The sequence below is a fragment of the Pygocentrus nattereri genome, chromosome 14, assembly GCF_015220715.1.
Source record: "Pygocentrus nattereri isolate fPygNat1 chromosome 14, fPygNat1.pri, whole genome shotgun sequence".
Lineage (NCBI taxonomy): Eukaryota > Metazoa > Chordata > Actinopteri > Characiformes > Serrasalmidae > Pygocentrus > Pygocentrus nattereri.
The window spans coordinates 38,038,081-38,063,647 of NC_051224.1; the positions used below are offsets into that span (position 1 = coordinate 38,038,081).

The 25,567-nt window shown below is 40.5% G+C and overlaps 1 protein-coding gene across 1 annotated transcript in view; it reads right to left on the bottom strand.

The window, feature by feature from the left end:
• rac2 (Rac family small GTPase 2) overlaps positions 1 to 25,567 on the bottom strand; it is a 41,473-nt gene extending 15,906 nt beyond the window's left edge. The window contains exons 1-4 of the mRNA XM_017713295.2: positions 25,400 to 25,567; positions 11,066 to 11,137; positions 10,846 to 10,963; positions 8,359 to 8,421 (exon numbers count right to left, since the gene is read on the bottom strand). Coding sequence (XP_017568784.1) covers positions 8,359 to 8,421; positions 10,846 to 10,963; positions 11,066 to 11,137; positions 25,400 to 25,434 — 288 coding nt within the window. The 5' untranslated portion in view covers positions 25,435 to 25,567. The remainder of the gene's footprint in view (positions 1 to 8,358; positions 8,422 to 10,845; positions 10,964 to 11,065; positions 11,138 to 25,399) is intronic.

The following is a 25,567-nucleotide window of genomic DNA, read 5'->3' on the forward strand; positions in this document are numbered from 1 at the left end:
GTGTGGCTGACACAGTACGCTGTTGCAGTTCTTCATTGCATTGTTTCTTTTCTCACCCAAACTAGTTTCAGGTTCCAGCGAGAAATTTGAGAAATTCCAGCCTAACTGCTTACATCACAGACGGTGTGAATCAGGGGCCAGGCTCACAATGGGCCAATTCAACAAGCGGTCATGAAAATGCTGACTATGAAAGACGAGCACAAGCAAGCTGTTCATTACTTCCGTATATTCAGCTATGTAGTCATGTAGTATGTGTAGTCACTGCATAATAAGCCTAAGATTCCAAGGGGTGAAAGGGTCCGTGTCCCATTTTCATTTGTATCGTTTCTTTTTCATCACATTTATGTGGATTTATGTACCAAACTGTATCTTTTCCAACCTCTCATTATCCCTTAGTATCGAAAAGGCTGTTTCTGTCACTGTGCCTTTAACACTCATATATGTAAATAAGCTCTGTTCTGATTGGCTGCTCTGCATTGTGCCTCTTTCAAAAAGCAGTCTGAAACACTCCTTTTGACTTCAGGGTGAATGGGCGGGGCTAAACTGCTGTACGCTGAACAGACATGTATTGTTATTTTTGTGAATTATGACTGTCATAACTGTCATAATCAAAATTTTACTAGCATATATATATATATACACACACTCACCGCCCACTTTATTAGGTACACATCGCTAGTAAAAGTTGGACCCTATATATGTGTGTGTGTGTGTGTGTGTATGTTAGAAATGAAGGTTCTGTACAGTATTTACATACAGTAAATACAGTATCTGTATTTTTCGTTCATCAAGGTACAAACAGTGTAAATGTTCCCTCAAAGCTCCAGCAGTGGGTTTAAGGTCTGATTGTGGACCTTAAATCAGTTCCTCCAGGTGAAAAGTTGGTATTTGTTCCTTTTTATAACCGAATGTTTTAAAACAGAGCAGTAGAATAAAAGTCTGGAGGCGAGGCGGGGTGTGTGGAGTCAGTCCAGCTTAGAACAGATCATTTCAGTGGATTATGGTTCAGTTATGATCCCTGACTGAAGGTACTAAGATGTACCCTTGAGAGTCCCACTCCAGTGACAAGAGGGAAACTGCCCCAGAGACAGTTTAGTACGGAGTGTACAGATGACTACCTTTCCCTGAACTCAGAATACAACAGAAAACTCAAACCACTCTTATAATAGAGGCCAATTGGCAGCTGCTGAATTCCATTAGTCATCATTTAGGCAAAATTTTGCAGAATTCGTCAGTCAAAAGCATTTGTAAATCAGTGTAATTCTGTCTTTTAGAGATGGGAGTGGATTTTTAAAAGGAAACATTTATTCTGATTTGCACAAAATTCAACCAGAAATGTTTCTCCAGCAGTGCCAGTTCTACCCCACAGTCACCAGGGGTCCCGACTTGCAACTTCTATTAAAAAAAACAAAAATTTGCTTAGGGTCACCAAGAGGCTAGAGCCGGCTGTGTACTCCAGTGTTCAAAAGGTGAATAAAACTTCATGAGAACAGCTTTGATCAGCCATACATTTATTAGTGGATTTCACCAGCTTCACCATTGGTTTCTATTATGAATGAGTTTCGAATCAACAGGTTTTTCTTTTCTCATTGCAGAGAAACGTATTGACCTGATTGTCCATGATAATCTACCATATAGGACAGATGCAGCAAATTAGATTGAAAAATTGGGGACTATTCCTTGAATATATTCTATATAAATATGTATATGTCCATAATAACTTCCGCTGCGCTCGTTTTAAAGCCCAAAGCTCCCGTCATAGGTGGTCTTCTTCTTTCCTCTGCCACGCCACTGTGCTTGTGTCAGGCCTGTGAAGTGCTTTCCAAAATGCGTTGCGTCAGATATAACCGAGTGCTCATTCTGAAATGTCTATATATGGGCTTGTCAGAACAAGGATCTTTTATTCACTTGTTTTTTTTTCCCACTGAACTTTTCTCCAAAGAGCCTGTGCTGAGACAGCCCAAGGACGTGTCCAGCACTCAGAGAGAAGGGTGGCCTCACACTGGGTGTCCATTTGATTTTTGTATTAGACTGAACATCAGTTTTGCAAAGTTAGCAAAAAAAAAGTTGCAGCAATGCCGACCTTCAAACGCTGACCAAAAGCTGACCCTGCACTGCCACGCAGTAGACGGTCTGGTTTGAGTGCACTGGGAAAAAAGTGATGCATGGAATTGAATTGATTAAATGTGTCGTCACTTTCAGACGAATAAAATATGTCAACACCATCAACAATATTTTAATCTTTTGCTTTACTTACACTATATGGTCAAAAGTATGTGGACACTGTTGAGTTCCGCTGGCCTGATGAGCTCGGCACCCTGCTGGGTTACTGTGCTGCATACAAGCTGTCACTAGTTTTTAAAATCCTCAAATGAATTTTAAATGACTTTTATTTTAGAAAATAAACAAGTACAAATGTTACAAACAAATGAGAGAAAAAATTTAATGACTAGGCTTGATATAAAATGATTTTATAGAAAATTAAAATGACTTACTAAACTAATTTACAAAGTATAACTAAAGAAAGGAAAGAAGGAAAAACAGTAAATTGGACTTTCAGTGGAAAATGAGCAATGATAAGTGGAATTGTGTCTAATACTCTGCATAAACACCAGTGGGCCACCTAAAAAATGCTGAACAAAATGCCAGTGGACCACTAGCTTTGCCACCAGCAGGCCAACAGTGGTCTACTGTACTTTTGCCATCAGGGCAGGTCTTTCAGACACACCCTTTGCTAACATGTGCATAAAATCAAGGATGCCACCTCTGCCACAATTCACTTTGGCACATTTCTGTGCTGCTAGATCTGCCCCTGTCAACTGTAAGTGCTATTATTCTGAATTGAAAGCATATAGAGGAAGCATACACTGTAGAGTTATAAACTGCATCTGGAAGCAACATTAACACCAGAACAGTATGTTGGAGCTTTATGAAATGGCTCTCTGTGGCCAAGCAGCTGCACATAAACCTTAAATCTATATGTGCAATGCCAAGTGTCAGCTAGAGTGATGTAAAACACCCCACCACTGGACTCTTGAGCAGTGGAAGCATATTCTCTGGAGTGATGAATCACACTTCACTGAGTCTTGGTTTGCCTTCCAGAATCCATAGTGCCAACAGTAAAGTTTGGTGGAGGAGGGATAATAAGGCAGGGCTGTTTTTCAGTGCTTGGGCCCCTTAGTTCCAGTGAAGAGTGATGTTGATGTTACAGCATACAAAGACATTTTAGATAATAATATGACTGAGCTGCATTTACGTGGCCAGAAGCCTGCACTTACATATGAACCAATCATAGAAAACTATTTTGCTTATAATAGTAATGCTATTCAATTCAGGCTTCAAACAATTTGTAGGAAGAGTGAAAATTGAGACATTGTCGAGGCTGAATGGAGCTGTGCATTATTCCATAATAACTGAGAAACAGAGAGGCTGCACCATCAGGAAGGGAGGCGCTGTTATTCATCACTAACACAGAGGCCAGGTCTCATCCTGGATTAGTATGATTGCACAGGAACCTTGTGGCCTTTTAGGCCCTGGTCATTTACAACGTTTGCCAATAAAATGAATGGTCCTCATATCATGACCATAATTGTTTCCAGAACCATTATTTATGCATGTTCCAATGTTCTAATTAATCAAACAAAAGCTACTTCAGCAATAAGACCTCTCCCTCATGGAGAATCTTCAGTCTAGTAAGCTGTGAGTGCCCATAAGTGTCCATGCATGCGAACATTAAGCGCATAAACTGGCAGATAGACAGTCCAGAACTACCTGAAGCCCATCACAACCAGCCTGCTCAAATACACAGTCAGCACAGTGTTCAACAAATGACACTAAATATATGTAATCTTTCTGGCAGGCCAAGTCCAAATCCATTGACCTCACGTCTTTTGGCCAGCTATGGTCTAATCCATCTTCATGCAGAACACATACCATACAGATCAAAGAAACACGACAAACTTCCCTCAGATCCTTCAGACAAGCTATCAGTGAGCTCTTAAAGGCCGTAGCAGGCTCTGGCCCTTCATTTGTCTCAATCACTATGACTTGTTATTTGATCACCGCTGCAGCCTTCATGAACAGTCATTTACAATCTAAAGGAAATAGTTCAGCAAAATAAAAAAATAAAATAATAATTCAAATTTGCACAATTTCCCCCTTTGAACAAACACAGCCCATCAGATAAGACAGGTTCAGCGTCTGAAGGTCGCTTCTTCCCTCAAACAGCGGGCTGGTAAGTAACCTCTATAGAAGTCTTGCTGCTTTAGTGTCTTTGCCTCTCCGTGGTGGAGCGAAACGTCTCGCACTGCACAGTCATTCAGGTCCTTCCGCAGTGGTCTACGGACTGACCTCTTCAGTCAGAGCGCAAGCTTCCACCTCTCTGCACTCATTCTCACTTCATTTCTGAAACACTGTGTCTTCGGATTTGTGTTCAGTTCTTAACTTCTGTATATATATATGTACATGTCTTGGGGAGGGATTTGGGAGTTATGCTGGGAAGCTAAGACCTCTTTAAACACCTTTGAAAACAAAACTAAAGAAAACTGAATCATTCTATCAAATTAGTTCAAAACACACAGTCTCAGCAGCGCCTGTTTTGGTAGTGACTGTTTTGGTAGTGACTGTTTTGGTAGTGGCTGTTTCAGTAGTGGCTGTTTCGGTAGTGACTTTCAGTAGTAACTGTTTCAGTAGCGACTGTTTTGGTAGTGGCTGTTTCAGTAGTGGCTGTTTCAGTAGCGACTGTTTTGGTAGTGGCTGTTTTGGTAGTGACTGTTTTGGTAGTGGCTGTTTTGGTAGTGACTTTCAGTAGTGACTGTTTCAGTAGCGACTGTTTTGGTAGTGACTGTTTTGGTAGTGGCTGTTTCGGTAGTGGCTGTTTGGGTAGCGACTGTTTCAGTAGTGACTGTTTTGGTAGTGACTGTTTCAGTAGCGACTGTTTCAGTAGTGACTGTTTTGGTAGTGGCTGTTTCGGTAGTGGCTGTTTGGGTAGCGACTGTTTCAGTAGTGACTGTTTTGGTAGTGACTGTTTCAGTAGCAACTGTTTTGGTAGTGACTGTTTCAGTAGCGACTGTTTTGGTAGCGACTGTTTCAGTAGTGACTGTTTTGGTAGTGACTGTTTCAGTAGTGACTGTTTTGGTAGTGACTGTTTCAGTAGCGACTGTGTTGGTAGCGACTGTTTTGGTAGTGACTGTTTCGGTAGTGGCTGTTTTGGTAGTGGCTGTTTCAGTAGCGACTGTTTTGGTAGCGACTGTTTTGGTAGTGACTGTTTCAGTAGCGACTGTTTTGGTAGCGACTGTTTTCGTAGCGACTGTTTTGGTAGTGGCTGTTTTGGTAGTGACTGTTTCGGTAGTGACTGTTTTGGTAGCGACTGTTTTGGTAGCGACTGTTTTGGTAGCGACTGTTTTGTTAGTGACTGTTTCAGTAGCGACTGTTTCGGGAGTGGCTGTTTTTGATTTTAGCTCATTTTTAGCAGAACTCAAACATGTTAGCCAGTACATTACTTAAAATCAATGTGATCTAACTGCTCACCATGTGGCCATGAGGGACGGGGATGCAGTATCACTTCCTGCTCTAAAATGCAGGGGCATGGCTGAAACAATGCTCTGCCTATTAAAACTCTTCAGTAGTGAAGTGAGTTGAGTATTATCTGTAGTGATGAAATATAATAAACCAGGAAAAAGAAAATGAGACAGTAATCAAACTTTGTCATCCAAACTAGCTACTACTATCAGCTATCAATCTCTGTGTGTGTGTGTATATATATATATATATATATATACAGTGTTCTTATTTGGCCTCTGTTCAATAAATAACCCTCACCTCACTCTAATGGCCTTATGTCATAAACACCTTTTGTGATCCTAATGACTTCTCAAGTACTCAAGTGAATGTTATTATGTGGTTATGCATGTGCTATAAGGTCCCTATGAAGGTAACCTTCGAATAAATTGTTCCCTAAAAAACGTTTTTAGTAACTTTCAGTTTTGTGTAAGTAGTGCGTATTGAACCATGTGAGCAGAAGCAGAGCTGGATCACACGGACAAAGCTGGACCTGAATGGACATGAACTTCAATCTCCTGGCACCAAAAGGTGATTGCTTGCCTTTCATGTGTTTAGACAAGAATTTTGAATGTGCAGGCAGCTTTTGTATTAGCTTATGCTGTGTTCATGGTCACTGTATCAGCATGTGGATATTAACTTCACACCAAGCTGAGTCTGAAAGACTGAGGGTGAGAGGAAGCGGGCAAATCATGTTTTGTACACAGTGGCATCTAGTGTCCAGTGGACTCATTGCATGGTCATTCCAGACACTGAGGGCCACATAGGACATGAATATGATTGTTATTAGGATTTAATCGTTATAGGACTTGAATTGGAAAGTTTTTGAGTGTTGGGGTGGACAGTATAGGAAAAATAATGTAATATTAATAAATTAATTAATATTAATTGACAATTAATAGCAATTTTCTTTCCTTTTTTTTGTTTTGTTTACTATAACAGAAAATTGCTTTAGCAGGTTATTAACACCATTTACTTTATCACCAAAATCCATGTCAGGTTAAAGGTACTGAGGAACGGTACTGTGCCATAGGGGGCGCCCAGGAGCGCCAAACTTTGCGAAACCCTAGCTCTGTTACTGTGACGACGCTTAGCCTCGCTCGAAGGCAATACTAAAAATACCTGTTATTATTCATGCCCCCGCGACCCTGATGGAGAAGTGGCTTAGAAAATGGATGGATGGATGGATGGATGGATGGATTATTCATGCCGATGTTTCTTGGGTTCATCTCTGATGCCTCTTCGCAATGCGTATTACAGGATTACATGCGTATTATGATATTTGATATTTCTGAGGCTTGTAGCAGACACAGTGCACCAGCAAAACCGCACTGCCAAAACAGTTCCCTATTTTATTCAGCATGCTAAGGAACCTTAAGATAAATGAAACAAAAAAATGAGCTAGTGAGTGGGAAAAAATGTGGAAGCCAACATCCACTTAGCTTCGTTTTTCATCATATCAGTTTTAACACATCAAATGTAACGTCTCATCTCTGAGAGTGTTGACATGCACTCAGTAATCTGATCAGAATTACTTCTACCATGTTTCCTATCACTGTGTAAAAGAAGCTCCATGCAGCCTTTATTGTTGGACTTCCATCGTCTGTCCAAACAGCAGAGTCTCACCGCCTTCAAATGCTGACTGACTCTCTTCGTCAAGCACATAAACCCTTAACATCTCAGGCCTGCTACAACCTAAGGCTTATTATTCAGTAACTACAGGGACTTCAGTGCAAACTGGTTGAGCTGTTCTTAGGTTACAGAAGTGTGTAATAAGACTTTGGGCCTGGTCATGTAAAGGGTTAAATGAGCACTAATCATGTTGTGTCTTAATTTAGCATTTTATGTCTTTTTTTTCAAGGTATCTGCTCTGGTTTCTGGCCAAGTCTTAGCTCAAGGGTAGTTTGGGCATTCTCTGAGTGGACAACACAGCAGTCGCTTTGGACGAGACAATGCAAACGCGCTGCAATAGGTTCCGATTGAGCCTTTGCACACCTCCACATCACTTTGTAAAACACTTCTCATTCATTTACACGTTGGTACCATGCCTTTATCATGGGCTTCTTACAGCAGGAGATGGCTGGTGGAGAGAGAGCTTTGAGATGGAGCTTCTGCTTAAAGAAGCTAAAAAGTGGTCACACCCACTTTTTTAATGAACAGAGATAGGACTGAGAGGACCGAGGAACCGGTTTGTCACAGGAAATGGATCGTACAGATGGGAAACTCACAGGTTGGAAGGAGGAAGGGCTTCAGGCCCTTAGGTTTTATTTACCATTGATAAGCTGTGACATTATCAGCACTGCATCATTGTGATTTTCACTAAGCTACAAAGCCTGTTGTTATATGTCATGTTACCCCAAAACAGGTCACCTGACTAAGGTGTTATATCAACTCGACATTAACAAAGGCAGCCTTTGTGATAGACAGTGCCTTTGTGTTTATGTAGGTTTATGTCAGTTGTCATAATGAGCTTACGAAGGCAGCCTTTTTTGCACTGCTCTACGGTGATGTCGTACATTTTCTTACATTTATGGCATTTGGCTGACGCTCTTATCCAGAGGGACTTACAATTTGATTGTTTTACAGAGGTAAGCCAAGGCGGTGTTAGGAGTCTTGCCCAAGGACTCTTATTGGTATAGTGTAGGGTGCTTATCCAGGCGGGGGATTGAACCCCAGTCTACAGCATAGAAGGCAGAGGTGTTGCCCACTACACTAACCAACCACACCAAGGCTTACTGCTTTAGTGCACAGGGTTCTTTCAAAAGTACTTCAGTGTACTTGTATGAACTGAGGACTGACCTTGGCTCTGACGTTCTCGAACGATGCCGGGCTCACCAGAGAGAAACAGATGAGAAACACATCCTGGAACACACAAACACACAACAGAGCATGAGGTCAGTTTATTGGTCCAGCCTGTTAACTCTAATGCTGTGTTTATTTTATGATGATAGATGGACAACGGCAAACCAGATGTTCCATATTTTTCAATAGATTAAGCCTACCCTTATAAAGCATTTATCAATGGTTTATTAATGCTTATTACTTAGTTTATACACACCTTAAAACAAATCAACACAAAAAGCAAAACAATGGCTTGTTGACTGCCTAATAGTGAACCCACATTCATCTATGCTGTGGTCACTGATTTGACTTATATTGCTTTTATGAATGGTTTAGAAGTAGTTCATTAATAGTTATTAATTAGTTCATACACATCTTTAAAAATCATTAATAAGCAGTTACAACACATTCATAAGAAGCAAAACAATGACCTGTTGTTTGCCCAATAGTGAACCCACATTCATCTATGCTGTGGTTACTGATCTTACCTTGTCTTTTTCATGAGTCAGCGTTAAACCAGCCAGCTTCATCACATTCTCACGTTCATCAGATATAACCGCTCACCTTTGCCATTTTAAAATGAGTTATAACTGTTTATTCATGATTTTTAAGGTGTTTATGACCTAATCAATAGCAAGTCATGTATTTTGAACCATTCATAAACCCATTATAAGGGTAGACTTCTAAAGTGGAACCTAAAAGGGACTGGTTTATCAGGGGGTTATTGTGACACCACCACATAAGGGGACTTTCTTGTTTTTGTTTTTGTTTTTTTGCTGGGCACTGTTTTGATTTTTTTAGTTTTTTGTGGACATCGTTTTTTGGACAGTGGTCACTGTTTGACCTTTTTTTTGGATTCTCTTGAGACAATCTCTGGACATTCTCTGGAGTACTTTATCATCAGATCATATCAGCTGTTTTTCTGCTTTGTTGCTGTTAGTGTGCTGTCTGAGGGGGTTTCTGGGGAATATTAAAACTTGTGCAAGCTCTGATTCTGGGATTCTGTTTTTCTCACCATATTAGTGCTGGGGTTGTATTAGTAACTGCTGAGTTTGGTCAGATTGTTACATTATCTGTGATAAAACTGTTCACATCTTCTGCTCAGTGATAAAACTCACCCAGATGGCAATGAAATTACTGTAGGAGAGTTTCTAGTGGGGTGGATATATAAACACATATGTTGCAATGACAGCTTTCTGACACCAAAACAAACAATCCCAAAAGTGGAAAGGAAAACTGATTTTAAGTTGGAAGTGCTGAAATTTTAAGCAGCATATCGCTGCTGTCGGAAGAAAACCTTGTATCTTCTTTTTTGTCGTTTTTCAATGTTTGACCTAATTTGGAAATGCCGGTTGTCCTTTACATCGTGTGTAAATTTCATGATGAAAGGAACAAAAGAAACGGCCCAAAATGACCTGGAAACACGTCTGGTTCCATTGACTTACATTAAAAGTAAAGCAGGTTTTTTCCTCCTCCTGTAAAGTTACCGTTTTGGAGATACAAGGTTTCCTTCCTACAACAGTGCTTTGCATGATGTACACAGTGATACCATTTTTTGTTTCCATTTGAATTGCTTGGACGATTTGAAGTGTTATAATGAGGTGAGAGCAACACAGCTTCGCACCTCCAGCTGACACATCAAACCTCTTTCGCACACTCTGCTCACTCTCTCGCTGCTCATGCAAATGAGCTGAGCAGTGACCAATCGGATTGTTGAGTAAGAGATTGTGAATTGTCCGCAGTCACACTATATGCCGAAGATTCAATAGCAAGAGATCTTCACTTTGCTAAGTTTTAAAAATAATATTGGCAAACAAACAAAATACACATTCCACGCTGCAACAAGCAAGATGGTTCTTCAAGGGTTCTTTAGTAAAGAAAACAGTTCTGTATAGAACAATCAAAGGAACTTTTGCATGATTGAAGGGTTCCTCAGATTGATGGAGAATGTGCTGTAGATGGTTCTATATAAAACAGTTTTGAAAAGGGTTCTATATCACACCAAAACAGGTTCTTCTACAATTTTAAGCCTGTAAGAATAAAAGTTTTGAAAAAGGTTCTATATAGAGCCATATGAAACATGCTTTCCATCAATGTGAAGAACCCTTTACTGATCTTTACTGATGCAAACAATCCCTTAATCATGCAAAGGGTTTTTTTCATGTTTTATGGTTCGATATAGAACCAATTTCTTTACTAAACAGCACTTGAAGAACCATATTTTTAAGTGCGTAGACTTGAGTTATTTAAAATTTCAGTCCTTTTATATTTTTTCAGTCCTTAATTTTGGGGGGCGGGGGGCATTTCCAGCGTCACAGGGCTGCACTTTGGTGGACAGGAAGAGACGCCTGTCATGTTGAACATTTTGTAAAAGATAAGCATCATCAGATGCTCAAATGGATCTCATGCTTGGATAAACGTATGTGCAGTAAAATATCTCTGTACCGTCTGTGGGTAGGACAGAGGCCGAAGCCTGTCGTAATCCTCCTGTCCAGCTGTATCCCAGAGCCCCAGGTTGACCGGCTTGCTGTCCACCATCACGTTGGCCGAGTAGTTATCAAACCTGACAGACAACACAAAACACACTCGGGTCAGTCTCTGTCTGGCTGAGCCGTGAGGGAGAAAATGGATATGAAGCTGAATGTAATGCGGTTCCTGTACTCACACTGTGGGGATGTATTCTCCGGGGAAGGCGTTGGTGGTGTAGCTGATCAGCAAACATGTTTTACCCACAGCCCTGAAGCACACATGGGACAAGAAGAAAGCTGTAATTGACTGGAGATAATCACATTCCTGTATAATGTCTCTGGCAGAAAAAAAATTAATTAAATAAATTTAAAAAACCTTGCTTGAAAATGAAAACCTCATTACTCATAATTCATAAGAGAACTTCTACGAAAAAATTTTGAAACTTAGAAAATCTTGCAAGAAAATGTTGTAAGAAAACTTTATATGTAGTAAGAAAACCTCAAGTGAAAATCTGAGTTGAAAGTGTTCTAGAAAACCTTGGAAATCATAAGAAAACTTCATAAAAAAAAAAAAGTTTCCAAAAAATTCATAACTCAAGTAAAAACAAGGCTGTGGGAAAACTCTGTAACTCATAGGAAAACCTTGTAAACCTTTTAAAAAAAAATTTATATATAATATATCAATATATTTGATGTATTAACACGTTTGAGCCTCATAAATTCCATGCACCGTGTTACTCAGTGTGGCTGGTGTTTTTGCCTCATTTGCCCCATAGAAGATCAAAACAGACTGCAGCACATTTTCCATGCCATTATCACTAATTTCAGACACACTCTGGCATTAAACCAGATGAGCTGAGCGCTCGGATGGCCGAAGAAGTGAGTCACACACAAGATTTGCCATAAAAGACGCAGCGTTTGAAATGCTGACACTACCGCACTCAGCCAAAGCCATCGTCCTCCACACTGGCTCAGGAAATCACACACATTCCTGAGCCGAGCATGTGTGAATCTGTTTACAGTGCTGTCTTGACAGGCAGCAGTGCGAGGGGCCGGGTCCTGCACACACTGGGAGAGTGGAGAAACGTGTGTGTGTGTGATTGAAAAGTGGGATAACGTAAGTGTGGTGCATGCTGCTGCACGCAGTGAGAGAGCTGGAAGAATGCACAGCTCCAGAAACCTGTCTCGCCCTCACACCTACATCTACACAGACATACACACATACGCATACAAATACCAATATATATAATCATAATGTAATGTATGTAAATGCTCCCAACAATGTATATCATGAAACAGTAAGGGGTCTATAATTTTTGCAGTGAAATCCCTCATATGTAACTACATATATATATTGTGTATATATGCATATACACTTTATTTCCAAAGGTATTCGCTCGTCTGCCTTCACACACACATGAACTCGAGTGAGATCCTATTATTAATCCATAGGGTTTAATATGATGTCGGCCCACCCTTTGCAGCTGTAACAGCTTCAACTCTTCTGGGAAGGCTTTCCACAAGGGTTAGGAGTGTTTATGGGAATTTTTGACCATTCTTTTCTTCCAGAAGCACATTTGTGAGGTCAGACACTGATGTTGGACGAGAAGGCCTGGCTCACAGTCTCCACTCTAATTCATCCCAAAGGTGTTCTATCAGGTTGAGGTCAGGACTCTGTGCAGGCCAGTCAAGTTCTTCCACACCAAACTGGCTCATCCACGTCTTTATGGACCTGCTTTGTGCACTGGTGAGCAGTCATGTTGGAGCAGGAAGGGGCCGTCCCCAAACTGTTCCCACAAAGTTGGAAGCATGAAATTGTCCAAAATCTCTTGGTGCTGAAGCTTTAAGAGTTCCTTTCACTGGAACTAAGGGGCCGAGCCCAACTCCTGAAAACAACCCCACACCATGATCCCCCCTCCACCAAACTTTACACCTGGTACAATGCAGTCAGACAAGTACCGTCTCCTGGCAACTGCAAAACCCAGACTCGTATATCGGATTGCCTGATGGAGAAGCGTGACCCCGCTGACCCTGCACTGTCATTTTACATGGCTGACCACTTCGTGGCTGAGCTGCTGTCGTTCCCAATCGCTTCCACTTTGTTATAATCCCACTGACAGTTGACTGTGGAATCTTTAGTAGTGAGGAAATTTCACGACTGGATTTGCTGCACAGGTGGCGTCCGATCACGGCACCACGCTGGAACTCACTGAGCTCCTGAGAGCGACCCATTCTTTCACTAATGTCTGTAGAAGCAGTCTGCAGGCCTAGGGGCTCGGCTTTACACACCTGTGGCCATGGAAGTGATTGTAACACCTGAATTCATTGATTTAGATATAGATATATATTCATATATATTTAGATATACAGTGTATATACAATATATATATATATATATATATATCAGAGTCAGTGTTTGGAATTACTTGAATCATGAGAAGCAGAAAACACAACCAGCTTCTAAGACTGAGCTTTGAAGGTGTGTCTGCAGATTCTTTGAGGAACTGAAAGTTAGTCTCTTGAGAAGAATGGAAGCTGGAATAAAAGTAAAGAGTCGGCACACTAAACACCGCTATACTATATCTGGCTGTTGAGGACTGTGTCCAATGGTCAATCTAAAAGGAGATCAGACAAATAAAAGGATGGCGTCTCTCTTGCTCTGTATAAATGTACAAATGTATAAACACAAGCACACAAACTGACTCACACTCACACACACAGACACTCTAAAACTGCTCATGTGTATCAGTGAAAACATGCCCCTCAGGCTACATATGTACTGTAATAGAGACTATGAGCTCTTTCCATCTCACACACTCACACTCTGTCTCTGCGCTGAAGGAACCCGACAGACTTGTGCACACTTGACTTGAGGGCTGGGTTCTTCAGCAGATTGGGGGAAAAAAGGATGCCACTCCAAACATAAACATAACTCATCTCGGCTTAGTCAAGTGGTTTGGAAATCACTACAGAAGCATTTCAGGCCCAAACTGCGCCTACGTAATGCATTACCTTTTACAAATGATCACTGAAAATAAAAGCCAAGACGTTCCTTTATGGGACTTTTTCTGCTGCACAGCCATCTACGCTGCCAAACAAACACACGGCGCTCGAGTGTCTCCCTCAGAGACACGAATGCCTCCCAAATTAGACCGACACGACAGGGGGTCATTTTTATTTGAATACAGAATTCCCTGATATCATCTGAGAGTTGGCTGGTTTTGCTGTGCACTTGGAGTTTGGGAGTTTGCGAGGCCCTTTGAAGTCGTGTCACGAATCACACAGGAGAGAGAGAGAGAGAGAGAGAGAGGTAGAAAAAAGAGAGAAAGAGAGAAGCTCAGCATGGGGCCCGGCAGCGTCAAGACAGGAAGCAGGGCGGTTTCTGTCAGGAAGAGACAGCGAGCCGCTTTTTGAAGTGTGTCTTTGAAAGTCCGCCATGCTTCAGTCAAACAAGCTCTGACTTTCATCCCGAAGCTCAATCTTTCCATCTTAAGCCTCCACACTAAGTTCTCATGCAACCTAGCATCGCATCCTTCGCTCTCTTATGGAAGACGACAACAGTAGTTCAACGCTCGTTGGGCTACATGACACCTATATGAGCCCTTCATGACAACTGACATAGACCTACACTAGCATTTACTGCCATATGTCAGATTTTTATGGCAACATAGATAATTCCTATATGGAATTTCCCTTATATTGCCCTTATATATGCTCACATATGGACATACGTTCATATTTGACATATAGTTCAGCCAAAAAATATGACAACTATATATATATATATATATATTTACATATACATGTGCTCTGTCATATATTGTTATATATAACAATATATGACAATAAATGAAACGAAAGTGAGTTTATTTGCCATATAACTAAACTCAAAAACATGCACCTGTAAGCTCTGCAATAAAGGCATAAAATAAATGGAAATAGTGCTCCCTGACATATTTGATCAATTTTTAATATTTAAAAGCAGACAGATACCATAGTAACAATGATGACTGTACTGGGGTGTTTTCACATGTATTAGGCATATATGTGTACTTCATCTGTCATGCATATATGCCCGATATTATATAACATTCACATATATATCGCTGTTGTTGGAAGAAAACCTTGTGTCCCCAAAATGGTAACTTTACAGGAGAAGGAAAAAACGCACTTTACTTTCAATGGAAGTCAATGGAACCAGAGTTTCTTTCCAAGTCATTTTGGGTCGTTTCTTTTGGTCCATTCATCATGAAATTTTCACACAATGTAAAGAGCAACAGGCGTTGTCAAATTATGCAAAAAATTGGAAAACAACAAAAATAGAGATGCAAGGTTTTACTCTGGCACTAACAATATATAGCTCTATATAACTCTTTATGAGGCATGCATTTATGGCCATATATCAAGCTTATGCAGGCATTTTGTAGCCTTACATACACTATCCCACAGTACAGTGTTTCCAAACAATTAACCAAGAAGGCAGTTTGACTGAAAAGAGTTTGGAAATAAACAGTCTCTATATACTAACTCTACTATTAGTTTGGATAGGAAATGTTTATGAAGTACCTGAAGAAGAATTATTGGGAAATATATATAATAACACAGTGGGGAATCATGACTATTAGAGCTGGGCGTAATTGTCAAGACTCGACCAAAAACAAGACACCTCTATGATCGTGCGAGTGCTAGCACACCTATGGGAATCTAGTAGTATGTTAGTGCTTGGTAAATTTTAATCCACATGAACATTTTTGGCTGTTCTAGATTAAAGACAGATATCTGGAGCTTTTAAAATGCACCCCTTGGTTTATTTGAAGCGTGACGTTTTTGACATAATTTGAGAATGCCTGTTTCATTATGTATGGACCAAAAGAAGCGGCCCAAAATGACTTGGAAAAAAGTGCTTCCATTGACTTACATTGAAAGTGAACTCATTTTCTTGATGGTTTTTATTGGACAGCGTTTACTAGCACACCATCGCCTCCTACACTGAGCGTCCTACTTCATGAGGTGTTGAATTAGTTTCAAAATTTCCCAGTTCAGGTATATTTCCCACCTTAATCAATCTATCACTGTAGTCAGAAGAAAACCTTGTATCTCCTTTTTTTGACATTTTTCAGTTTTTGACATAATTTGGAAATTACCTATTACTCTTTACATTGTGTGTAAATTTCTTGATGAATGGACAAAAAGAAATGACCCAAAATGACTTAGAAAAATGTTTGGTTCCATTGACTTACATTAAAAGTGAAGCAGGTTTTTTCCTTCTCCTGTAAAGTTACCGTTTTGGAGATACGAGGTTTTGATCCGACAACAACGCTATATCAGATTTACTCCTTTAATAAAGAGTCCTGATATAGAACTGCCTCGGCCACTGTTTTACATTTCTAACCACAGACTGAAACCTGGTTCGACTGCAGCTCAGACTCACAATCAGTGCCATATCTAAAACTTCCAAAAGTTTGCCGAATGATGCGACTGGTTGATCACACTGTCAGTTCGTGGTTATCTAAGTGGTTAATGTGACATATTAGGCTATCTGAGGTTCTAGCCAATGGGAGAGCTCGCTTGGCTGTATCTGGCTAGATACCACTGAGAACAAAAATTTCAATCGGGTGTTTCAAGAATTTGGTCTTTTTATTACCAGCCTAAATGTATCAATACCATAAGAGAATCATTACAGTATTTACAGAGTGTAAATTTAACAACAGCCTAAAAAAACAAAGGCCCTGAGGGCTCTGTATTAATATATATAAATTTGCATATCATTACTACTCTTAGGATACATGCATCTCGCTGCTGTCAGAGCAAAACCTCGTATCTCCAAAACAGTAACTTTACAGGAGAAAGGGAAAACACACATTACTTTCAATGCAAGTCAATGGAACCAGAATTTATTCCAAGACATTTTTGGCCGTTTTTTTTGGTCCATCCTTCATGAAATTCATACACAATAGAAAGGCCAACATGCATTTTCAAATGATGTCAAAAACTGAGAATCGACAAAAATGGAGATACGAGGTTTCGTTCCGACAGCAGCGATATGCTAAAACATATTAGCTTTAGTGCTATTCCAACTTCTAATAGAGAAAATGTCCTTATAAGCGGCAGATACTACAAAATACTTGTTAATTGTGTCCTCACTGTCCTGCATGTAAAAGGTGGCATCTGTGTGTGTCACATCCGTTTAAGCTTTGCTCCGGCTTGTAAGGGCGGTTATGAAAGTGTCTCTATGCAGAAGTGCTAACTCAATACAGCAGGGTCACTCTGTGACCTCAGCACTCTCTGAGGTAGACGGATCCATGGCACACTTTAAAAGCGGATGCATGTTTGTGCTAAAATGTTATGTTGTCATTGCATCTTTTACGCCACACTGTGCTGTGGTGGGGATCCCGACCACCGACTAGCCTATTTTATTGTAGCTCACATTAACCAGAGAGAGAGAAAACTAAGCAGCACTTTATTTGGATCGTCCACTTTAGATGCTTTGCAGATACTTAATTCATTTCCAGGTTAAATTCAACTAAATATCGACTAAACTGACCATCATTTTCTTTACCTTTAAACCTGCTCTAATCCTAACCCTCAACCCAGAACCTAAACCCAACCCTTGGGTCCGAGCCCCAGCCCTGGTCCGAATCCTAACCCCACCACTGTTTAGAACTGAGTTTCAACAGTCTGTTAACAATTTGAACATCTCTAGATAATCTATAGTGGACTGTCCAGATAAAGTGAGACTGGATTGACACCTGATGGTTTTGCTCTTCTAATAGGAATTGGCTTAATGGTTAGTATCAGAGACCTCTAGTTTCCTGTAGGACACCATTATAGTCCTTTACACTGTGATATCAGCCCAGTAGGAAAATACAAAATACCATTAGAGACTATGGGACGCCATCAGGAACCAGCAGACACTTTGAGTGATTTCTATGAGTTTTTCAGCAGGGTTGTTATTAAAACAGCGGACAGCACACCGCTTCGGCTAAAAGCTATTCAACCAGTGAACTGCATCCCTCGGGGAGGTCTCGTCGGGGAGATCACGTGACTTCTGACGTCCTCCAGCGCTCCAGTCATAGATCTCTCTCTCCTGATTTCTAATGATTCACCTGGTCCTTGACTAGCTATAGTCAGCATAAAGCACAGCTTCTTTCTGAGGTGTTGTTTTGTGTTTTGCTGACCTGACTTTGGATTGGTCTTTTGTCTTTGCCCTCTGGATTTGGGTGCCTGGTCTTTGTATTTTGACTTTTCTGGATCTGATCTTTGCACATTTCTCCACTCTGAGTAAGCCCCTGATAATAAAGCTTAAATAAATATTGACCACTTGATCAGAAACCCCTTGAAGCACCACCTTTCTGGAGCACAGTTAGAGACTGTAGCCTATTTGTTTCATTAGTCATCCTCTAGTCCTTCATCAATGGTCAGTTTCTGACCACAAAGCCATTCTTGTCTGGGTTTTTGGTTGATTTTCCACTGACAACCTAGCAGTGACGCTGACATGGGTAAAAACTCCAGCAACACAGCTGTGTCTGAAACACTCAAAACATTTGGACAACAGCAGTTCTGTTCTGTGGACAGAAACTGACCAGTGATCAATGAGCTGATGAACTGTGAAGCCACACATGGCTGCACAGTTTGAAACTGTACACCTTGTACTGCAGTTGTGAGTGAAAGTAGTTTGTTTCTAATAAAGTGGCCAGTTAGTGGAAGCACTAGGTAGGTGTTTCTAATAAAGTGGCCAGTTAGTGGAAGCACTAGGTAGGTGTTTCTAATAAAGTGTCCAGTTAGTGGAAGCACAAGGTAGGTGTTTCTAATAAAGTGGCCAGTGAGTGGAAGCACAAGGTAGGTGTTTCTAATAAAGTGGCCAGTGAGTGGAAGCACAAGGTAGGTGTTTCTAATAAAGTGGCCAGTGAGTGGAAGTACAAGGTAGGTGTTTCTAATAAAGTGGCCAGTTAGTGGAATCACAAGGTAGGTGTTTCTAATAAAGTGGCCAGTGAGTGGAATCACAAGGTAGGTGTTTCTAATAAAGTGGCCAGTGAGTGATACTACAAGGTAGGTGTTTCTAATAAAGTGGCCAGTGAACATTTCAAGTGGAGGACAGCATTATAACTCAAAAGCCTCCATTGCGGTGGATTCTTCAGTGGAGATTTAGAGGTTAATAGAGCTGCAGACACATTACGTTCCCCCAGGTTACTGTGTGATGAAAGGAGGAACTTGAGCAAAATGGCTCAAGAGGAACTGTGCAACTTTAAAATAGAGAAGTGCGCACATGCTTTAAACAGGATATCCTCAAATGCAGTGAGAGACAGAAAGAAAGCAAGAGAGAGAGAGAAAGAGAGAGAGACAGAAAGAAAATGAGAGAGAGAGAGAAAGAGAGAGAGAGAGAAGATAGAGAAAGAGAGAGAGAAGAGAGAGAGAGAGAGAGAAGATAGAGAAAGAGAGAGAGAAGAGAGAGAGAAGAGAGAGAGAAAGAGAGAGAGACAGAAAGTGAGAGAGAGAAAGAAAATGAGAGAGAGAGAGAGAAAGAGAGAGAGAGAAGATAGAGAAAGAGAGAGAGAAGAGAGAGAGAAGAGAGAGAGAAAGAGAGAGAGAGAGAAGATAGAGAAAGAGAGAGAAGAGAGAGAGAGAGAAAGAAAGAGAGAGAGAGAGAAGATAGAGAAAGAGAGAGAGAAAAGAGAGAGAAGAGAGAGAGAAAGAGAGAGAGAGAAGATAGAGAAAGAGAGAGAGAGAGAGAAAGAAAGAGAGAGAGAGAGAAGATAGAGAAAGAGAGAGAGAAAAGAGAGAGAAAGAGAGAGAAGAGAGAGAGAGAACGAGAGAGAAGAGAGAGAAAGAGAGAGAGACAGAAAGTGAGAGAGAGAAAGAAAATGAGAGAGAGAGAGAGAAAGAGAGAGAGAGAGAAGAGAGAGAGAAGAGAGAGAGAAAGAGAGAGAAAGAAGATAGAGAAAGAGAGAGAAAAGAGAGAGAAGAGAGAGAGAAAGAGAGAGAGAGAGAAGATAGAGAAAGAGAGAGAGAAGAGAGAGAGAGAAAGAGAGAGAAGAGAGAGAAAGAGAGAGAGACAGAAAGTGAGAGAGAGAAAGAAAATGAGAGAGAGAGAGAGAAAGAGAGAGAGAAAGAGAGAGAGAGAAGATAGAGAAAGAGAGAGAGAGAGAGAGAGAGAGAAGATAGAGAAAGAGAGAGAGAAGAGAGAGAGAAGAGATAGAGAAAGAGAGAGAAGAGAGAGAAAGAAAATGAGACAGAGAGAAAGAAAGAGAGAGAGAGAAAGAAAGAGAGACAGAGAGAGAGAGAAAAATAAGCAGATTTACGTCTGCTTCAGTCTCTGAAACACACGTTGTTCTGCTGGAAGACGTATAAAATAAGCTGAAATGTTACTAAATGACTCATCCAGGTTTTTTTGGGCCGAGTTTGATTCTGAATCAGGGTCACTGCTTACAGAATCAAGGCCACAGGTGCAGAATGTGAACTAATTACCCCAACATCAGCCACTCTCACGAATTCTTGCCTTGAGGTTTTTAATCTTCAATGATCTATGGGCAGAAATGATTCATGGTTTAATTAAACAGATGCAAATTAGATCTGTTAGCTTGCAAAATGTTGCTCATGTCTTGTTGTCTATGTACTAAATACTAAGAACTATATGCTAATATATATTACATGCTATAGTACAATATAAGCACTAAATCCCTGCTGTGGGAACAAAACCTCATATCTCCATTTTTGTCATTTTTCAGTGTTTGAGATCATTTAAAAATGCCCGTTCCCTTTTATATTGTCTCAAAATTTCATGACGAATGGATCACAATCAACAGCCCAAAATGACTTGGAAAACATTCTGGTTCCATTGACTTACATTAACACTAAAGCAGGTTTTTTCCTTCTCCTGTAAAGTGACCATTTTGGAGCTACAAGGTTTTGATCTGACTGCAGCGATATACTAAAAATGAAGCATCGCTATTAAAAGTATCAAGAAACCAGCCATTTTTTAACGTCAGCATCAGCACAGGCCTCGCGGCTACTCACCAGCTGCTGGGAGTGATCTAATCTAATCGTCACTTCCACGCGCCTGTTGGTCACAGCACAGTCTCACTGTGATTAGCAGCCTGTTTATATTCCAGTAGCACCTACCCTGCTATCTATTCCTAATTTCCCATTAGCATACACCTGCTCCTGATTTTACAGAATCTGGCAACCACAAATGTAAGCTAAGAACTTTATGGTCTCGAGCTAAAGACAAATCCTAAACTTCAGCTCACGTAACTGCCAAACGTTGAACAACCACACCTGTAGTTAATGTTTCATGTGAGCTGCACTGTGGTTTAGTTTCCTGTGTTGCACATGTTCAAACTTTCTGTACAAACAGAGGTTTTAGTGTTTGAATATCAAGTCATGAGGTTTTAATAGGATATAAGCGCAGCGTTTCTCTGGCTACAGCCTAGGGCTGTTTACGGTATATTTCACTGCTCTGATCTGCATACAAGTCAGAAATAACTTCACTGTAAGATTACATGTTAATGTTAATGCTGGTCCTCATTTGTTCTGTCCATTGTTTATTCAAAACAGTTGTATATGACCATTTTAAGATGTTAACTAGCAGGATTATTGGATTTTAGAGAGGTTTTATCACAGCCTCTTAAACTCCATGAGACCACCGGTGGTTCCAAACTACTCTTGGTCATGTTCTCCATAACGTTCATATTCCATAAGCTCCATTCAGAAGCTGGGCGTCGTGTGAGGCTGTAGCTCTTCTCTCCAGTCTAATAGACGGTGATGTCATTTTAAACCCTTATAATAAAAGAAGCTGAACTCAGTTTTTCTACTGAAAGTCGACCCGTTTTTCCCCAAATCTGAGCTCTAAAGTATCAACAGACGGCATCTCTTCAGTGATCTGCTCTGGAAACATCACTTTCATAAAATAACACAAAGAGCGTCTGAGATCTTCGGCTTTAAGCGGTTAACTGTAAGCATGTAATAATATGTGTGGATCATAAAACACGTGCTCTGTTCATTTGAGGGGCTTTTACAAAAAAAAAAAGGTCCCACTTTATTTTGTCTCTAATAACTGTGTAGTTACACATCAATAGCCTATTTAACAACACTGTAACTACTGATGAGTTAATCAGTGTTACAGATGGATAACAGCAGTACAGCCTGTGTAATTACACATGTACATTTTGCCTCTTGTAATTACACAAGGATGTCTTTTGATACATGAGATCAGAAGTTTTTTTGTTTTTTTTTACATATTACATTTGTTTTACATTATTACTGCGGAATATTCAAGGTAACTAATCACATCACATTAATCGTCATTCTGTAATTACCACTCTCTAATTGCACTGTGCCTATATAAACAACTGAAGATGCCATACATGTGTAATTACATAAGGGGGTACTGCTGTAATCCGTCTGTAACAGTGACTAAAACATTAGTAGTTACATTGTTGTTGCATAGGTTGGGCACATATAACTACACGGCTATTAGGGACACTTAATATAAAGTGGGACAAAGAATAAATAAATAAATAAATAAATAAATAAAAATGTCCATTTATTTCATGCAGCTGCTGAATAATTTGCCGTATGATTTAGTGATGTCAATTCAGATGGGCAAACTAAAATGCACCCTGGGGAATTTAGGTTTATGAATTGGCTGTTTTCACCGTTGCTGAGAGTTGGTGGTGTTCGCATTTCCACACTTGTTAGTCTCCTCTTAACGTTCATTATTACTCAGGTTTGGTTTTGTGGTTCTGCCGCCAAACCTCCCTCTGCCTGTTTGATCCCCTCCATTAGCTTCATCTGAACGTTGCTGACCTAAACTCACATTATTTACATGAGCACATTATCGTCTGTTAGACTAGCTGATGTCCAGACTGATGTCCATTAAACCTGAGAGTTTTTATTCTGACCCCTAGCGGCTTACCGAGCTCTTTTGTAACATAAGATTTCGGATTGGAGTTAAATGTCATATCAGCATCAACTGATGTGCCGCTCATTTTGACTCTCTCTTCTTGGAGAGGTGTGAACGCTTTCACAGGAGGGGGGTCTTACCCCCCCCCTTCCGGCCCCTCGTTGCTCACCAGCAGCTCAACACCGCATCGCAACCTTTCACGCGCAGAGAGAACAGAGCCAAAGTTAATCTGATAACAGGTACAGGAACATGTTTATATGATTATATTCATTTTAAAAAGTTGATTTCCATTGCACTGGTGGAAATGACCACTAGGGGGCCTGCAGAAGAAAGGAAAAGTAACTGAATTGAAACGAACCAAGGTAGCTAATGTATTCGGTATAAATGTTTATCTGCTATGAGATGCAGCTTCTTTGGGGAGTTTTTGAAAGAGCCTTTACACTCCAAGGACACGAATCTGCCCAACTGGGTCTGCTGTGGTAGGTGAAATGAGATGTATACGTGAATGAGGGAGACTTAAAGGTGGGAACGCTAAGAAAAAAGTGAGTAAAGTGAACACGCTATAATTACTGAGTTGATCAACAGTCATTACTTGCTGCAATGTATTTAAAACATAATTCTATGTGTATCAGCCAAACATTGCACAACTCCGATTGTGAAAGTAACAAGCAAAGCATGAATTTGGGAAAAAAAAGTTACACTGCTGTAAACTTGATGAGTCAAATCCAGCCATATTATTATGAAACTGATGTATAAGCACTTAAAGAAAATCTCCCCAAAACAGACTGTACTTTACATTTTATTCGACCCTTTTGGCTACTTTCTGAACTGTTTTCACCTGCTTGTTTCTAGTTTTCATCTTTTCAAAAAAAGTCTTTTCATTTTGTAACCAAGAAAACTGTCATATGTATGTTTTGATGCCCCTGGTCAAATGCTATATTAACTTTTTATTATTGTTTATTATTTGCTGAGTTAAGCATATTAAAAAAATGATGCTCTGTAACTTTTGCACACAGTTTGTTCCCCCCAATATATAAAGTGCAGCAAATAAACAGTAATTGTGCTCTAAAGCAGGCAGAAAATTAACACCACATGTTGTTTGACCGGGGGCGCACAAACTTTTGCACACAACTGTATCTGGCTGTGTTGTCCAGAGTAAAGTCGTGACAGGCATTTTAAACGATGACTCTCTCTATATAAAGTACCGACAGGACTGTTAGCTCAGATGTACTTGGGTTTTAAGAGTAACTCAGAAGTAAAGTAATGAGTAAAGTAATCCCATTACATTTTGAGGGAAGTACCAAGTAGTAATTTGACACAGGTTTTTGTGTATCTACCCCAGCACTGATCATGTGCTCAGGTCTCAATTGCTAGGAAATGGTGCGCAGAGGAAATGGCCGTTATCGTTACCTCTAGATGAGGCATGACTAGCATAAACATTGAGAAGCTCCACCAGTGATGGATCTTCACCATCAGTACCACAGTTAAAACATCCCATGTGACTCTTTCTGTATTGTTTAATAGCCACGCGTAATATTTCACCCTAAGGTCAGGCCGGCGGGTGAGATTTGATGCCAAGCTTGTCGCTGCGCTGACGCTGCTCAGCGCTGGAGTCGGTGCTCTACAGGCAGCTTCCTTTTTCAGATAAAGATCGTTTGGCCATCCACAGAACGTGGCATAACAACTTCCTGTAAGATCTTAAAGTAGTGGTGAAATGGACTGGCGATGAGGTCTTTTTGGGTCTCGTTTGCCAAATCGTGAGCTCGATCTTTAGATGTGTAGTGATTTTCATAATAAGACTAACCAGTGCCAACTGGTTGAGCTATCCTTAGGTTATAGAGGTGTGTAATAACACTTCGACCATTTAAGGGGTTAAAAACTGCCGGATGGAGTTCGCAACCCTGATTAGCTGTAGTAGTTTTTATGAAGGGGTCAAATGAACTGCTGGATTTGCTTTTCAGGGCCTTGTTGAACTACACAAGCTCATTTTTCCACCAATGAGATTCAGTGTCCATTCAAGGCCCTTGCACTTTATATCTCAGGGGCATATTTGTGACTTTTAGTGGGGTGGGGCTGAGAGCATGTTAGCTAGCCCTGCAGGTAAAGGGTGGTCCTAGACCTCCTCACACATACTTGGTGTCACCTGACTGTCCAGTGATTTTGCTCCAGTGATTTCTACAGCTCAACAAAGCACTTTTAAACCAAGCGAAGGTGAAATAAAGAGAAAGAGCGGCACGCTTTGCCAAAGCAGTTGAGTTCCACACTGAGCCAAACGTCAGCTCACTTCCAGATCAACCCATTAACTTCTAACATCTAGAGATGGCTTCTATAACAGTAAGAGTGAATAAAAAAAGGAACATACGACCAGGACAAATTCCGTTACACACACCATATGTACAAGAATAGAATAACACGGGTCGAAATGGGTGAAATTCTCCATCCACACACACAGAAAAAGGTATAAATGACAAAACATTCACCTGGAGCTTGTTCGTGTGACCGCTTTACGGATTATCAAGAAGGAAAGAAAGAAAAAAGACCAAAGAAACGAAGGAAAAGAAGCAGGCTCAGTCGCCCGATTTAAATCTGTAACAAAACTGAAGTGAACACAAAACTGAGAGTCACTCACCCGTCGCCCACGACGACACACTTTATAGCCTGCATTTTTCTGACCTCGACTCGGAGTAACTTTAAAGGCGCTTCGGTTAAACTACAGTGTGCAAAGTAAAGGTGCAGTACAGGAAACCAGCGAGCAGACAAGCTGTCAGTGTCTCTCTCTCTCTGTCTCTCTGCCTCC